The 16,543-nt window shown below is 48.3% G+C and overlaps 1 protein-coding gene across 2 annotated transcripts; it reads right to left on the bottom strand.

The window, feature by feature from the left end:
• Positions 1–3,660: 3,660 nt before the first annotated feature.
• Positions 3,661–13,666, bottom strand: SERPING1 (serpin family G member 1). Of its 2 annotated transcripts, none has more exons than XM_019715418.2 (8): positions 13,578–13,666; positions 13,023–13,100; positions 11,000–11,498; positions 9,351–9,485; positions 7,702–7,905; positions 7,391–7,530; positions 5,083–5,302; positions 3,661–4,176 (listed from the first exon to the last, which is right to left on the bottom strand). In XM_019715418.2, the coding sequence occupies exons 2-8, from the start codon at positions 13,074–13,076 to the stop codon at positions 3,923–3,925; spliced, it is 1,506 nt and encodes a 501-aa protein (XP_019570977.2). In that variant the 5' UTR covers positions 13,077–13,100; positions 13,578–13,666; the 3' UTR covers positions 3,661–3,922. The 2 variants fall into 2 exon arrangements, with proteins under 2 accessions (XP_019570977.2, XP_019570978.2); XM_019715419.2 differs by having other exon boundaries at positions 11,000–11,483; positions 13,578–13,664.
• Between the last annotated feature and the right edge of the window lie 2,877 nt (positions 13,667–16,543).

Below are 16,543 nucleotides of genomic sequence, written 5' to 3'. Positions count from 1 at the left end.
CTTGTCCCCTTCCCAGGCAACGTCTCCCACAACAAGAGGTAATAGCTATTCCAGCTCCTTCTGTAACGGTTGATTTGTTTTGCCTGTTCTTGAACTTCACATAAATGGAATAATACAATATGACTAGGAAAAAAAAAGTGGAGACTTTTTCCCCTACTTTTTGAATCTAAGCCGGTCTGGTGACTTGCTTTTGGGCAATAGAGTGAGGCAGAGTGATGTTATATTACCGCCTAGCTTCAGACTCAAGAGGGAAGTGCCTCTTGGGTGCCTCTGCTCACTTTGTTAGACCCCTGACACTTCCATATGAATACGAGTAAGACCAGACTAGCCCCCTGGAAGATGGGAGACCAAATGGAAGACGAGAGACCTGATAGCTGATTCATCCCAGCCAAGGCCCACGACCTGTGAAAGAACCCATACAAGCTCAGCAAAGCTAAACCTCATCAGACCTTCCAGTTATCCTCCAGCTGACTGCAGCAGCCACATAACCAAAGCCCCCTGTCATGCAGGGTGTCATGCAGGGTCTCAGCTCCCGCTCCCCACATAAGAACACAGGACATGGTGAGACCAAAAAGGAACACCCACGGAGCCATAGGTAGGGGAGTCATACCACTATAGTCTCGCTGGTGGCTGGGTTGGAGACACAGGAAGCAGGAGCCACACTATCCGCAGCCTGCCCTTCGCTTCTCTCTGCCAATCAACCTCACTTGCTAGCTGCAATCTGCCATGCTAACTGCAATCCGTGCTTGCTAGCTCAGCCACCATCTTCTTGCTAGCCCCCATTTGCTGCTAGCATAGCCACAGCAGTTATATTAGTGGCCAATGGCTCATTGGTTACAGCTGACGGCCAACTAGCCACAGCTGATGGCCATTCAATCACAGTTGATGGCCATTGACTACCCGAGTGAGCACCTTCCACATGAGGCTGAGAGCCTGGAAACTGCACTCCTGGCTCTGTCCCCACACCCCCATAAACCTGAGGCCCACACAGACTCAGTGACTCATGAGCTAAATAAATGTTAATTGTTTTAAACAAACAAACAAACAAAAAGGTGACACAAAGCCTCTCATAAGAAAAGCCTCAGAACAGAAAATATTTAAATTCTCTTCACTTCCAGATTTTCTATTCTTCCAGATGAATACGAATCTTCTCTTCCCCCACCACCTGGATGTGGTGTTTTATTCATTCACTCAATGTTCTTTTTTTTGTTTCTTTTTAGTGTAAGGCACTTTGATAGGCTTGGTGGGGGCACATGGTACAGGGCATAAGAAAACACAGAACTGATTTATAGTCTGGTTTGGGCAGAAAGGAAATAGCCTGGCCAAATAAGTCACCGAATACATTTGAATTCAGACATGGGATCACTTTACAACTGTATGACCTTTGGATAGTTACTTAACCTTTCTGAGTTTTAGCTTCCTTATCTCACAAACAGGAATAATACCTGGCTTACAGCACGGGGTGGGGGTAGGGTCAAAAATTTGCAAAGTTCTGTTCCCATGGGTCAGAATCGCTTCCCACCTCCTGACTTTGCTGTAATCTGGTCAGTATCTCCTCCAGGAGTGGGGAATCTTCCTTAATTTGGGAGGTTCCATTGCTTTCAACCGTTGCTCACAGAAGAATCAGTGTGGGACCAGCCCACATGGGAATTTGCCATCTTCCTATCAGCCTGAGAGACTGTCTTTTGGGTAGGGCATGTAGAGATCACGCTGCCAATCAAGACTGATGTGAAGTGGTGATCTCTCCATGCCCCCAGAGCTACAAGTCACATCAGAGTGACTCTTGTTTGGTTCTCAGCCTTGGCTGGGAGTCTGAGTTGCAAGGAATGCCTCTGACCTGGCATTCTGAGGTTCTGTCCACCTGGGGAGCCAGGTCCTGAAGTAGGAAGCAAGTGGTAGTAGATGACCGACAGGGTAGGGGCTATGCTGAAAAAGAATGATCAAATCCAGCCTTTTTTCCCCTCTCAGACAGGCCCGACCTCGACCAGAGTGTGCATGAACTAGAAAGAGCACACCGGAAGCTTGGGTCAGCTCTCATCTTGCATTTCAGCCTGGAATTTGGCACCCAGCGCAGGCCACAGAGAAGGGGACCAGCCCGAAAAGCTGAGAGCTACTGCCTGGCTGCAGAACCCAACTAGTCAGTTACCGCATTGCCCCCATGCCTCAGTTTCTCCTTATCACCAGGGTACTCTGTGAGAGGCAGATGGGGAAGCCAGATTCTGCAGGCAGCAGATGTCTCTCGAGTGGGGGCTCTGATGGCCTTAAGGAAAACACCTCATAGAAACATCCTGGTTACTAACCATTGTCACCCCAATAAATGTAATTAAAAAAAAGAAAAAGAAACATCTCGGGCAGGACTAGTTTGATCTAAGTTGAGACCCTATAGGGCAGATGCTTGAGAAATGTCTGTGGATTGATGGCCAAATCCCTATGTGTTGTCATGGGAGGGGGGTATGCGTACCTCTAGGCTGCTTGTGGCTGCCAACCGGAATATCTGAATGAGAGCTGGGAGAGGGCAAGGATGACCTGACCTGCAGCTGAAAGGACTGAAGTCAGAAATCAGTCAGCACGTTTGGGTGGCCAACACTGTACCAAGGAGAGAAGGGAGAGACAGTGGAGGATGGAGACAAAGGGAGAAGCAGAGACGGGACGGAGACAAAAAGATGGGATTAGGAGGGAGAAAGGCAAAATGGGAGGTAGAAGGACTAAAACGTGAGTCTGAGGATAAACTAGAAATGGGAAAACACACATTAGGAGGCATATTCAGAGATGAACAGAGCATGCTGGGTTAAAATTTTGTCTTCCTGTCTCTGCCATCAAGCTGTAGGTTTTGAAGGCAGGCACTAGTTTAAGTCATCTTTACATCCTCTGCGCTTAGTGCCACCGACACATGGGCACTGTGTTTGTTGAACAAATACAGGCAGGACTTTTAAGATAAGAGGGCAGAGACATAGAAGATAAAGACCATGAACTTAGACGTAGTCATGCTTTCGAACCCCGTTCTGCCGTTTCCTAACTGCATGGCTTTGAGGAACACACTCTCTCCCAGTTGAGAGTTTACCATATAAAGGTGTCGTGAGGATGAATGTCTGCAAAGCTCTTAGCAGGCCACCTGTGCAAGTTCCCAACAATGATAGTTACTGTTATTACTGTTGTCACAGACAAGGGAGACAGGGACTGCATGAATAGCCTCCGATTAACTGCTCAGTCACTGTAGTGCCTTTCCGTTCAGCTCCAGGTCTGGCCATGCAACATGCTTGCATTGGCTGATGGGACACTAGTAAACTTGATGCAAGCAGAGGTGCCGAGATGTGAAAAAGACGGCCTGTTTCTGACTCCTTTCTTGAAACACTGCCAATGGAGGCTAGCCTGCTGGAAGGATGTAGGAGACATGGAGGATCCCAGCTGAGGCCACTGTCGATTAGCCACGTCACCACCAACCTGGCAACCGTCACAGATATGTAAGTGAGCCCCAGGGATATCAGCCAGGTCCACCCCGGTTCCGTAAGACCACTCAGCCAACCCAGAGGCTTAGGTGAAATAAATGATTGCTGTCTTAAGTCACTAAGTCAGAGTGACTTGTTACAAAGCAATAGCTAGCTGACACAGGGGCATGGTAGCCCTTGTCCTTAAAAACTGAAGGACAAATGAGAGAGAAAGTAATGGTCTGCCAAGTTTTATTTGTAGAGTCTAGTGAACTTGAACCAGAGAAAGCTGCAAAAAGTGGTTTGGAGAGTCACAGGGAAGGGACACTAGAAGCAGGTCCCTTCACCAGACCCTGCGGGAGCCCTTCAGGTGGAAAACTGAGGACACTTAAGGTGGGTGGTGGTTGGAGACAAGTCCAGGCAGGCAGTAGCAGGGCTGTAATGGGGGAGCTGAGGCCTGAGGGGTAGGGCTGGCCCTAGCCTGGCCCCTGCAGGTCTCAGGCCCTGGGGTCATACACCCGCCCCATGAAGACAGGGAACCTGTGCTGTGTGTCCCAGAGCAGGAAGAGGAAGGGTTGCTGTACTTCGAAGAGCAGCAAATTGCGGGCCACAGAGATAGCCGAGGCTGCAGCCGCCTCCACCCCACTCTCTGTCAGCTCCAGCACCGTCTGGTGCTGCATTGCAGAAACCTGAAGATCCAAGTTCTCTGTCAGCCGGCACAGGTTGAGGTCGTAAGAGAAATCAAAGAATTCTAGGGCATAACCAGAGAAAAACAATGAGTCAATGACCAGCCTGGAACCCTCAGCTGCTGGAGACATTTGTCCTGAATTTTCTCGGTCGGTCCCAAGTCCCAGTACTCTCTTCTTCCTCCTCCTTGCTTATCAAAAATATATATCACGACTTCTGGTCCAGTTCATGGGTTCCTCTGCCAGTGGGCCCATCTTCACTCCAACCACCACCTTCTTTCAAGTGGTGAGCGGCCTTGCTCTCACCCCCACACCTAAACCAGGAAAGTGATGTCTCTGCTTGTCAACAATGACCTTGGAATGAGGTACTGTATCGGAAAGAGGTCATTTGTCATCACATGAGGTCATATACAAGAGTGTGATATCATATACTGGAAACAAGAGCATCTACTAGAAGGTCAAGTTCTTTAACAGAAAATGAAGTGATATATCTGGACATGAAGTCAAAGATCAGGAAGTGAGGCCAAAGGTTAAGGAACGGAGTCTCTGTTGCCTCTCCTAAACTCAGAAGCCTCCAGAGCCTCTTGCCCAGATTGCCTCTTGCATATTCCTTGGAGTGGCTGAGTGTTGTGAAATGTCTCGGGGAGAAGCACCCGTGGCCCACCTTAGTCACCTGTTCCAGTCTCTGCCACAATGAACCACAGTGGAAACAGTCGAGGGAGCTGGAGACCTGGATTGGTGTTCTGGCTCACTGCTAACGAGCTCCAGGGACCTTGGCTAGGTCATGTACATTTTCTGAGTCACTTCCTCAATGCTCTCATGGGATAATAGCACCTGCCCTTCTAACTCACAGGACTGAGGGACAACCTGAGATTACGGATGTGAAAAATACTCTAACAGTGCTAACTGTCTTTTAGGGACCCCCCCCCCCCCCGATGGTCTGGGAGCAAGCCCGGGCTGCCAGGGCTCACCCAGCTTCTCCATGACTGACAGCATGTCCTGCTTGCTCTTCACTTTGATGCGGGGCATCATCAGGAGAGTGGGCTGGGGCTTGGTCATCTCCAGCTTCCTCATGATCGCCTTGAACACAGACGTGGTGAGAGCCCGCTCCATGTCTTCAAGACGGTGTTTCATGTTCTGGGGCACCAGGATCACCAAGCTCAGGTTGTGGGTGAGCTGCAGCTGCCCCACCTGGAGAATAAGAGATGCACCTCAGTCTTCCTACCCTGTGAGTCCGGCCAAGGCTGACCTTCAGTCCGCTGCCCTAGTCTGTACTACTTCAGCAAGCAGCAGCCAGACCTCGGCTCCCGGGCTTTGCCATGAAATGGGGATGCCAGCTGGGTGAACAGTGCCGGTCTGACTCTGCGCTGGTGAGGTGCAGAGCATGAACACAAGTTTCTGCTCACACACTGACTCTGCTACTGACCAGCTATGTAATACAGGCACGTGATGTGAGCTCTGCGAGCCATTCCCTTCCTCTCAAGTGTCTTGTGCATGAAGTACATAACGTGTGAAAGGTGTCACCAGAGTTACTGGGTCAGTCCTTTTCTAAGACTTTTGATGGCTCTTCACTGCCTATGAGATTAAGTATATATCTCTTAGTGTGACATTCAAGATTGTGTACAAGCCGATCCCAGCTTACTTTTCCAGTTTGCGATTAGAATGACTTTCCCTGATGGCCAAACAAAAGTGTGAGAAGTGCAGGACCCATGGGTCTAATATAGGGGTTCTCAACCCAGGGCGAATTTGCCCCCAGGGGACATTTGGCAATGTCCAGAGACATTTTGGTTGTCATAGCTGTGGGTGGGTAGAACAGGGGGGCCACAGTGCTACTGGCATCTAGTGGGAAGAAGCCAGGGATGCTGCTAAATCCTCCAATGCCCAGTATAGTACCCCATAACAAAGAATTCTCTAACCCAAAATGTCAATTGTGCCAACGTTGAGAAATCTTAGACTAACAGGATATGAGACTATCATGAAAAGAACATTATGGTAGACGTTGAGATGGCTGAGAAGAATCTAGACTACAGAATTCAATTGGGTGATGAAAAAGACATCACATTGATACTCTCCCTCCATATACTCTGATTTAGCACTCTAAACATGCCATGATGGACTAAACATGCCATATATATTCACTGTCCTCTGCCTTACACATGTGCTATTCTGGTTTTGTTCAACAGTTATGAATGGTCAATTCATTGAATAGGGATGGATGAGCGGGCAGAAAAGTGCAGGAATGGTGAAAAGCCACCTCCTCCATGAAGTCTTCCCAGCTTCTCATACCTCCAATGAATTCCTTCATTCATTCATTCAGCAAACATATCATGAGCACTTATTACATGTGGCATTGTTCTGAGTGCTGGGGATATTGTTGTAAAAACAAGACATGTAAGGTCTCTGTTCCCAAGGAGAGAGAGAGTATTTCAGGGAGATAGATAATATTGTAATCAAATAATTGCAAATAACATAATTTCAGATAGTGATAAAAACCATGAATATACTAAAACAGGGTGATGTTACAGGGTGAGAAGGGGGGGCTCCTTTAAGGAGGGGGAAGGCCCCTCCACCAAGGTGACCTCTGAGCAGACCTGGATGAACAGAAGTAACAAGTGAAAATCTGAGGAAAGGAGGATCTAGGCAGAGGAAAAGCGAAGGACAGCCCCCAAGTGGAAACAAGCCTGGAGTTCCCAGACATATCCTTTACTTCTCAGCCTAGAACGAAGTCACACGTGTGTCTCCCATTGTTTTCTGTCTCATAGGTCTGCGTCTTGCTCTCCTAATGAGGCGAAATATCTGATCACTGGGCATGAGACAATTTACTAAGTAGAATCCTCTGGGCTGCATATTCTGTCTTCCCTCCTCCCTCCCCATCCACTGAAATTACACTGTTCAATTTCTGCTAAGGAATTTAAGCCATTTAATACATGTGCTCACGCATGCTTACCACATGTATACACACAGATATACACATGTACACATACGCATGCATGCTGTATATGCATGCATACATTAGATGCACAGCAGAGAAACACAACTCACTTTTTGCCATTCAACACAGCAGAGATGAATGAAGAAACTTTAGAATCCTGCTTTCCAGCCTAAAATATACAACGTCTGCCTCGGCCTAGGCTGAAGAAGGGAGAAAGAGAAAAGACAGGGTGGAAATACAGAGGGAAGGAGTAGAAATGATGAATTAGCAAGGGTGCACCCCAAAGTGATGGGGCCATAGCAGAGAGAAATCAGGACACTCAAGAGTGGCAAGAGCCAAGAACTTACCTTGGCCTTCAAAGTCGGGTCAGTGAAATGGGCCACCGGGTACTTCTTGCTGGTCATCATGGGCACTTTTATCGCAGAGGATTTGTGGTAAAAGGGCTCTGTCGTGGTTTTTGTGTGATCGAATGTTGTCTTCCACTTGGCTGGAGGGAAGGGGGGTGGTTACTCTAATGCAGGTGAAGAGAGGATGGAGAGCTGAAATACTTGTTAGCAAGGGGTGGGACAGGTACCATGGGATCCAGTCCTGGAACTTGAAGGCAGGAGGGGAGGAAGGACTCAGGAAGGGAAGATGATCTGGTCCAGGGCTCACTTACCACTCAGGTAGATCGCGTTGAGGAGGACAAACTGGGTGTCGGAGGGCAGGTTGTCTAGTATCTGTTTGATCCTGTGGTTGGTCTTCTCTGCCACCCAGGTGTTGATGAGGTCCAAATTGTCACTACTGTCATTTCCCAGGACTCTGGGACTGCTGCCATACAGGCTCCGAGAGGCGTTCACAAAGGCATCCCTTATGGCCACGTCTGGGGGGGCGGGGGACAGGTGGAGAGAAGGAGGCATGAGTCCCTTGAACACCCTCTCCCCTTCCAAAAGCAGGCTTTGAGAGGGAGCTTGTTTCCTGTCACTTGCTGCTCACTCCAATGAACACAGCACATTGGAGCAGAGGTCCAGCCCACCCCTCATTGCCATGGCAATGAGGCCCAAAGAAGGCAAATCCTGAACTGGGACAGAAGACATGCCCATCCTAGGCTCTTGCTGCTGCTGCTTGCCATGTGGCCATAGCTCAGCTAGATAACTCTGAGAGCTGAACTTCCGTTTGCCTGTATATTTCCTCTTTTCTTCCCTTCATTAAAGAGGGAACAGAGTCCGCTTCCTGGCCTCAGCAGAAGTTTGTAACCAGACTTCCTGGCTTTTGCTCTCCAAAGCCCAGGTCCACTAAAGACAATAGTGTTTGAAAGAGAAACTTTTCCTGGACTAAATAACTAATATTGAATGCAGCTGTATTTTCCACCAACCTAGCAAGACAGAGGACAAAGTTGATTTATAGCAAATAAGTAAATGCCAATGTTAATCAAATACATCTGAGCCATATTTTCTCAACCCTAAAAAGAGGGTGTTTTTTTCGTTTGTTTGCTTTTTAAGATAATGGGGTGATAGGTGAATTTTCTTTCTCTTTGCTTTTCTGTATTTTCTCAGTGTCTACAATGAAGGAGTATTGTTTTCCTAAGTTAAAAAAAATAGACAGGAAAAAAATGTTTCCCCTTATTTAAACAGAGGGTCAGACTAGATCTGTAGGTTTCAAACCTTATTAAGCAGCAGAACTATGTTTTCAAATGAAGTCATGTCTGAAGCCCATAATATAAAAGGGCTCTGGTTGAGGCTGGGCAGGAGCTCAGAGCCTAACTGGCTCCATCTCCCTTTCACAGGAAGTGGTGCCCCCCCCCCCCCCAGCCTCCCTAATCCCCCACTCCCACCATGCATGACTCCCGAAGCAGCTCAGCCTCAGAACCCTAGGGCTCTGGGGAACAAAATTTGAAAATAACTGCATTAGATCATTTGGGAAGTTTATTGCTCTTATTACCTACTTAATAATCTAACCCATGTAAATGACAACAAATTGATATAATACCAAAAAACGTACAAAGACTAGGAGCCCCAAGACTCCCCCAACCCAGATTAGCAAAGAAAAATTTTTTATCTATAGCTCTCTAGCCTGAACTCGATCTATTCATGAACTCGTACACTAAACAGAGTTGATGAATGCAAATGACTTGCCCAGAGTCTCACCAGGGGAACTACCCAGCTCCTGGAGCCACTTGATATGTCTGCTGAGGCCCTTACCTGCTCTGCAGTCCATCAAAATGTATTAGCCTTAACTCCCTCTGTCCTCTTTCCGTAGTGCTGGGTCCCCTCAGAATCCCCTCAGGACCCCCTGCTCAGCAGCTGCGACCCCGCCCTGGGCACTCACCTGGACTGTGGAAGATCTGAGAGACTGAGGTAAAGCCTTTGGAAGTGAAGGCCTTCAGGGCCTCATGGACACAGGTAAAGTCCTTGGGGTACGAGAGGACGGTCTCCAGGTTTTCCTTGGTGCTGCTCCCAGCCCCTACAACAAAGGGTAGAGATGAGGGGCAACTGCAGGAGGCGTGGGGGCCCCACCATTCAGGACCAGTTTTGAGGGACCAGGCTGGAATGGGGGGTTGTTGCCTGCTCTGGAGGGGAATCACATTATCCCCACAGATGGAAACATGGTCTTGGAAGACTGATTTTTATTCCCCTCATCATTCAAAGCCTGGTCCAATCACTATTTCACATTAACTATTATTTAGTTGGTTTGGGTTTACACAGGTTCACCCTGTAGGCAGGGACGCTAGATCACTATTAAAAGGAGACATCAGAGAATTATAAAAGACGATGGATGCGCAATACCCTTTCAGGTATTCATTATTAAATATTTATTGTACACATCTTCTGTACAGTAATAGATAAAATTGATTGAGCACTTACTTGGTTCCAGGCATTAAAGTGTTTCCCCAGTATGATGTCATTGAATCATAATAACCCTTTTACATAAGGATAATTACTATCCCCATTGTGCGGATGAGGAAACTGAGGTTTTAAGGGATTAAGTGATCTACTCAGTTTAAGACCACAGAGTTAATAAGTGGAGGATTGAAACAGGATTCAAGCCGCATCTTTTGGGCAATAAAGAAATTAACCCAAACCCATCAACTGAAATGTGCCTCCTAGGGGACATTTGGCAATGTCTAAAAACACTTTGGTTGTCATGAATGGAGCGGGGTGGAGGGTTGCTAGCAGCATCTAGTGGGTAGAGGATAAGGATGTTAGGATTCTGGGATTCCAGAAGGGTTCTTATGCTCATTGTATTATTGGCTCTAGTAGCCTGCCTGGAATTTCCCCCTTGCAGTGACTGTCTCCAGGGCTTGTAGCAATTTGTGCCATTCCTAGGGTAATTACCCCTGAGGACTTGACACTGATCCCTCAGGAAGGCACAGAGATTAACATTTTTTTGACCTCCCACCAAGCCGCACTGGGCTATCTGCTTAACTTTCAGAGGTAAATACAACCATCTCCATTTTTACACATGAGGACTCAGGCTCAAAAAGCTAAGTCTATGGTGATTGGAAGGAGAACTGACTCTGGGTGGTGAACACACAATGGGATTTATAGATGATGTAATACAGAATTGTACACCTGAAATCTATGTAATTTTACTAACAATTGTCACCCCAATAAATTAAAAAAAAAAAAAAAAAGTTACGTGATTTACCCAAGGCCCCACAGCTAGGAAGCAGCGTTATCACAATTCTACTCTACTCTACGTCTATCACTTTCAGTTGCAGCTCCCTTATTGCCTTACCTTGAACAATGGGTGGCGGCTGGGACCTTGTTTTATATGTTCTCGTATAGTCTATAGGGTTTTATAAGCAATAGTGCCTATTAAATCATTGTTAAATGAAATAAATGAGTGTTCAAGAATAAAAAGATTACTCCTCCCCCCACACGTGGCCCATTTTTACAGCTTCCTCACAGAGGCATAGCTTTGTATCTGGGTTGGGGAGAACATACAGCCTGGAGAGAACTCAGTCAGGTTCTTACCAAGCAGGACCTGAGTGAGCAGGCTAGCGATGCTGAAAGGGGAAAAAGCCATGTTGGTCTCAGCTTTCTTCACTGACGAGAAGGCGTGGTAGAGCTTCAGGGAGAAATCCATCAAAGCCTCCCTCAATATGGTGTCTGCTGAATGACTCTCCGAGTCAGGGCAGGAAATGATAGGCCCCGGGCAGAGGGGCCCAGTAGTGGGCTGGGTAGTTGGTTGAATGGGTTCAGTGGTGGACTGGTTGCAGGACTGGGAGGTGGGTGGCAAAGTGGTATTGGCTGTTAGGATGGTTGAGTTGGTTGTCGGCATGGTGGAAGAGTCCACGGTGTGTTGCGTGGGTAGATTCTTGGGGCTCTCCACGCTGTGCTGAATGGATACATTCCTGGGGTTCTCTTCCTCTGAGGTGTTTTCTTTGCTTTCCCCTGGCAGGCTCTCTGGATCCATGGAGCTGTTGCTGGTACCATTCAGATTTGAGGAGGCTCTAGCCTGTGGTTCAAGAAACTGAGTTCCATTTTTCTCTGAGGCACAATCCCCTCAAACACTCAAAGCAAGAGAAGGTGGGATGTGGACAATATCCTGTACCTGAAAATAATTCCTGAAAAAGCCTGGAGGGTAAAAGGTGTGTCCTGAAGCCACCACTACTAATTCCTTCAGAGAGAGGGCAAGGCAGGAGCAGGGTGGGGGTGGGCGCAGGGATATTCTCTGTGGAAGACGAGGACTACGCAGGGAGTCTGTTATTGCTGAGCAATTACTGCCATATAGAAAGTTGTTTCCCAAACTTTGGAGCTGAGTGTCAACAGCCATTTATCTATGTTCTTGCAATTATTAAAATATTTAAAAAAATATTTGCCCGTCTTGGCTAACCTACCTGGCCAATATAGTTATTTGAGCTTGTGGCCTTTGCTTTAGAACAATGATTTTTCATATTGTAGGTTGCAACCCATTAGTGGGTATTGAAAACAACAGTCATTCCAAAAGGAAGGAAGGAAGGAAGGAAGGAAGGAAAAGGGGAGAGGAAGTGAAGAAGAGATGGGAGGAGAGGAAGGCGGAAGAAAGGAAGGAAAAGGGGAAGAAGAAATAGTATAGACCAATGGCTCTCAGAGACAATTTTGACCCCAGAGGACATGTGGCAATATCTGGAGGCATTTTTGGTTGTCATAAGGGAGGGAAAGAGATGGGGGGAGGGCGGAGACGCTACCGGAATCTAGTGGATAGAGGCCAGGGACACTGCAACACATCCTAAGATGCACAGACAGCGCATCATAAAGAGGAATTATCCAGCCCCAAATGTCCACAGTTCCAGGCTGAGAAATCATGTATTATTCCATTTCACTGATCAAAGAAACCTATGTTGAGGCATATTAAGTAACTAGCCCAGGGTCTCACAGAAGCGGGAGGAAGAAGTAGGAGTCAAACTTCGGTCTGATTCTAGGTCCCGGCTCATCACTACATCACCTGCTGAATCTCAAAGAGCACTACGGTGCCACCTTCCACACACATGAACACATAGGCCAAAGTAAGCATCCAAGTAAGCACCCAAGCACTAGGCTCAGCCCTTACCGATGACCTCCCAGACCACCGGGACCTCGCATTGCGATTAACCCCCACTCAGGCCCAGGTGTGTCTGCTGCCACTCCCCCTCGGCTTTTCACAGGCTCCAGCCTTGGGAGAGCCTGTGTCTCAGCAGCCAACATCCTACCTCGCAGCTCAGCGTCCACAACAACCCCTTGCTTTTATATCACAAAACGCAGTCCATCTCTTTGCCCTCTTTGGTCCTTCTCCTTCATTTCCACTTTACACATCAGGGCAGGTAGTCTCGGAGAAGTGACTTGCTAAGGCCACCACGGCTGGTGCGTAGCGGGCTAGGATTCGAACCTGCTTCCATCTGAGTCCCTACCCCCCCCCACCCCTGCTCTTTCCACGCTCTCTACGAATGTCGCTTGCTCATAACTCTTCTCAGGCTCCGGAGCCTAAAGGGTTAACCCTCAGCCCCCCCACCCCCCACCCCACGAAGGGGCCACTCACCCCGGCCAGCAGCAGCAGCAGCAGGAGGGTCAGCGGGGTCAGCCTGGAGGCCATCTGGGCGGCGACGTCAGCCCGGACCTGCGGAGCAAGCCTGCGTGGAAGCCAGCTCCGGGGCTCAGCGGGCCCCCACCCCGGGGCCCGCCCCCATTCCATTCCAGGCCCTAGACCCTCTCAGCGAATGCCGTCCTCCTCCCTCTCCCAGCCACCTCCTCCCTGGCTCCTCCCTCTGTTTTGTTTTCTCCAAACCGCTTCCCTTTCCCGGCACCCGCTGGCCCTGCCTCTCCCCCCAGGCCCGGTCTCCGTCCATCTGTTCCATCCAGGGGGTCCTGCTTTAGCCAAACAATGAGGCCAGAGGCTGGGGGAGAAGAGGTGGTCCAGAGGGGGTTGGGCACGACAACCTTGGAGGGGAGAGGGGACAGGAGAGGGGAGGGGGGGGCAGAAGTCTCAAGTGGAAGCAAGCCTATAGAGACTGCAGAGATAAAACGGGGCGGGAAACTGGGGGAGGGAAAGAGAGAGATGAGGAGACCGCCACCCCCACCCCCCCAAGAACCAAACCTGCTCCCAACTCCTGGTCACTAAGCAGCTTCAGGGCAGACTGAGTGGATAGTCCCTCAGGGTCAGGGAGGGTGGGGTGTGTGTGTGGCTGGGCGAGGGGGGGGGGCGGTTGTTGGTCTTCGCTATTGGCTGGCCTAGGACACTGCCCAGTTACAAATTAAGGATGATTGATCACTGGTGTGAGTTCCCGTAAATCATGATGGGTCGGATCCGTTAGTGGGGCTTTGGGGGTCGGGCCTGGGATTTAGCCCTGAGTCGGCAGGGTGGGGAAGCTTGGGTGAAACTCTCAGCTTCACACAAGGAAACTTATCCCCCGTCTTCATGGGCCGTGATAAAAAACAGCACAGGCACAAAGTGCTCCACAGCACACAAGCAGCCAGCTTTTCGGGATTTGCTCGTCTCTGATGATTTTCCAAGTAACCCTTTGGAAATAGGCCTGTGGGGACAGAGCCCCAGAAAGCAGTTTCCAGGCTCTCGGCCTCACATAGAAAGGTGTTGGCTCGGGTAGTAAATGGCCATCAACTGTGGCTAGTTGGCCGTCAGCTGTAACCAGTGAGCCATTGGCCACTGATATAACTGCTGTGACTACGCAAGCAGAAGAAATGGGGGCTAGCAAGAAGATGGTGGCTGAGCTAGCAAGAGCGGATTGCAGAGAGGCGGATGCTTCCAGGGAGAATATAGTGCTATGACTCCCCTACTTATGGCTCCGTGGGTGTTCCTTTTTGGCCTCACAGTGTCCTGCGTTCTTATGTGGGGAGCAGGAGGTGAGACCCCACCATGACACCCTGCACGACAAATGGCACAGCGAGCAGGGTCTCCTGCACAACAAGGCCCCATTGTGCCCATTTGATACTTAAGAAACCAAGCCTTGGAGCATTTCGTGTCAGGTTCATGATCACAGTCACGTGGAGATAAGCCTGGATTGGACCTAAATCTCCTGAGGGCCTAACCTGGTCCCTGCTCTCCCTTGTATGCTCTGTGGGTGTGCTGCTTCTCCTCTGGGCCTCCTCGAATTGTGGTTCTTTCCCTGTAATATACGCGAGTCCCAAGCACCCAGCCCAGCAAGCATTAGCCTTAAGTAACAAACAAAACAAAACAAAACAAAAATCCAGAAAGCTGGGGTATGTGTGTTGGAGGGAGAAGTAGCAGTGGTCTGGGAACCAACACACCTGGCTGTGAAACCTGGCCTCCTGTGTGACCCTGGCAAGTTCCTTTTCCTCTCGGCACCTCTCCTCTCAGGGTTGCCAGATAAAATACAGGGAGCCCAATGAAATTTGAATTTTAGATAAATAAAAAATAATTTTTTTGAAGTATGTTCCATGCAATATTGGGACATACACACAAAAAAACATTTTTTTTGTCATTTACCTGAAATTCAAATTTAACTGGGCATTCAGTATCTGATTTACTAAATCTGTCCATCATAACTCCTTTGAAAAACAAGACAGTCTCTGATGACCTAACAGCTCTAATGTTTGTGATCTTCTCACTGCTGGGCCTGTCCTGTTTGGGACATTCAGGAAAGTTGGCTGCTAGCACTGCTACTCTAAGGTACTGACAAAGGACAGAAGTGAGACAGGATGTTTGTATGTCTCCTTGGGGGGTCTTTGGAAGAGACCCATAAAGACTCGACACCTGCTTTGCGGGTGCTTCATTCCCGGTGGCCACTTGGGAACCTCCTAACCTGTGGGGAAGTTTTTTCACACCAGCGCCGTGTGAGGAATAGAGGGACGAAATAAAATGGAGTCACTATAGTCAAGCTGCTAAGTTACTAAAATCAAGTAGGATGAGGTAAAAGGAAATGATTCTATTCTTGTTTTAACCAGCCTGGGAACTTAAATTTTTGAACTTGCCAGTCCTGTGTCAATGCCTGGAGATACATCAAACCTCCAGATAACCTGATTATCCCCCAAAGGACTCACGTGTCCAGATCACCTGGCATCCATCATCCAGACTGACAACTGTCCTGGACCAATCCTAGGGCTAAGAATGCAGGTCTGGAGGCGGCCAGTTAGCTCAGTTGGTTAGAGCTCAGTGCTCTTAACAATAAGGTCGCTGGTTCGATCCCCACATGGCAGAGCTGCGCTCCACAACTAATTGAAACAACTACTTGACTTGGAGCTGATGGGTCCTGGAAAAACACACTTAAATACATAAGAAGTTTTTTTGTTTTTTGTTTTTAAAAGCAGGACTGATTATTCTCAAGAAGGCACTTTTTACTATAAGAACTCAACTTTTCTTTTTCCTTCAGAACACTTCTGGGGTTTTGCCTAGCTGTGAGTCCAGAGTGCAAACTCTAAGATCCTTAAATAAATCTTTATCATTTATTTCTAGCCAAAGCTTCCAGACTCTTTTTGGGTTCATTTGACACATGGTTGGAGCAGCTGCAGACACAATACCACTTCTCTATCTCCAGGGCCCAAGTTGAGGGCCTCAAAGGCACATTGAGCTTGTAGGTTCTGGATAATGGGTCAGCCAAAGAAAAAGAAGGTGGTGGAAAACAACCTCACTTATCCTCTTATTAATTCTCATGGCACCTATGAAGTGGGTGCTAACATGAGTCCCATTTTAAATGATTTTTTTTTTAAATGAGATTCACAGAAATTAACTGATTCACTCACCCAACACAGCTAGTAAGTGACAGAGCCAGGATATGGACCAAGTCTGTTTGAACCTGCAATCCTGTATTTACCTCTATAAATTACTGGCATATGCCAAAGGTTAGCCTAAAGCAGGCAGCAGAGTGAGCATCCTGTGCCCAACTGGAGGAGTCTGACGCTGTATGGACCAAAATCTCAAGGTGGACAAGGCCCAATTGGGAGGTTTTCCCAGCCTGTGGTTCTACCTCCACCAGCCATCTTTGCTCTCTGGCCAAAGCCGTCACTGCTCTCTCGATATTTGGAAGGTTCTCTGCTTTGTGCAGACTCTCCTGCCTGAAGAGCTGGAGCTGAAGCTGAGGGTCTCCC

The sequence above is a fragment of the Rhinolophus sinicus genome, linkage group LG06 (genome assembly GCF_036562045.2).
Source record: "Rhinolophus sinicus isolate RSC01 linkage group LG06, ASM3656204v1, whole genome shotgun sequence".
Lineage (NCBI taxonomy): Eukaryota > Metazoa > Chordata > Mammalia > Chiroptera > Rhinolophidae > Rhinolophus > Rhinolophus sinicus.
The sequence above is the reverse complement of the archived record's forward strand: the minus strand, read 5'-3'. Positions and strand labels throughout refer to the sequence as shown.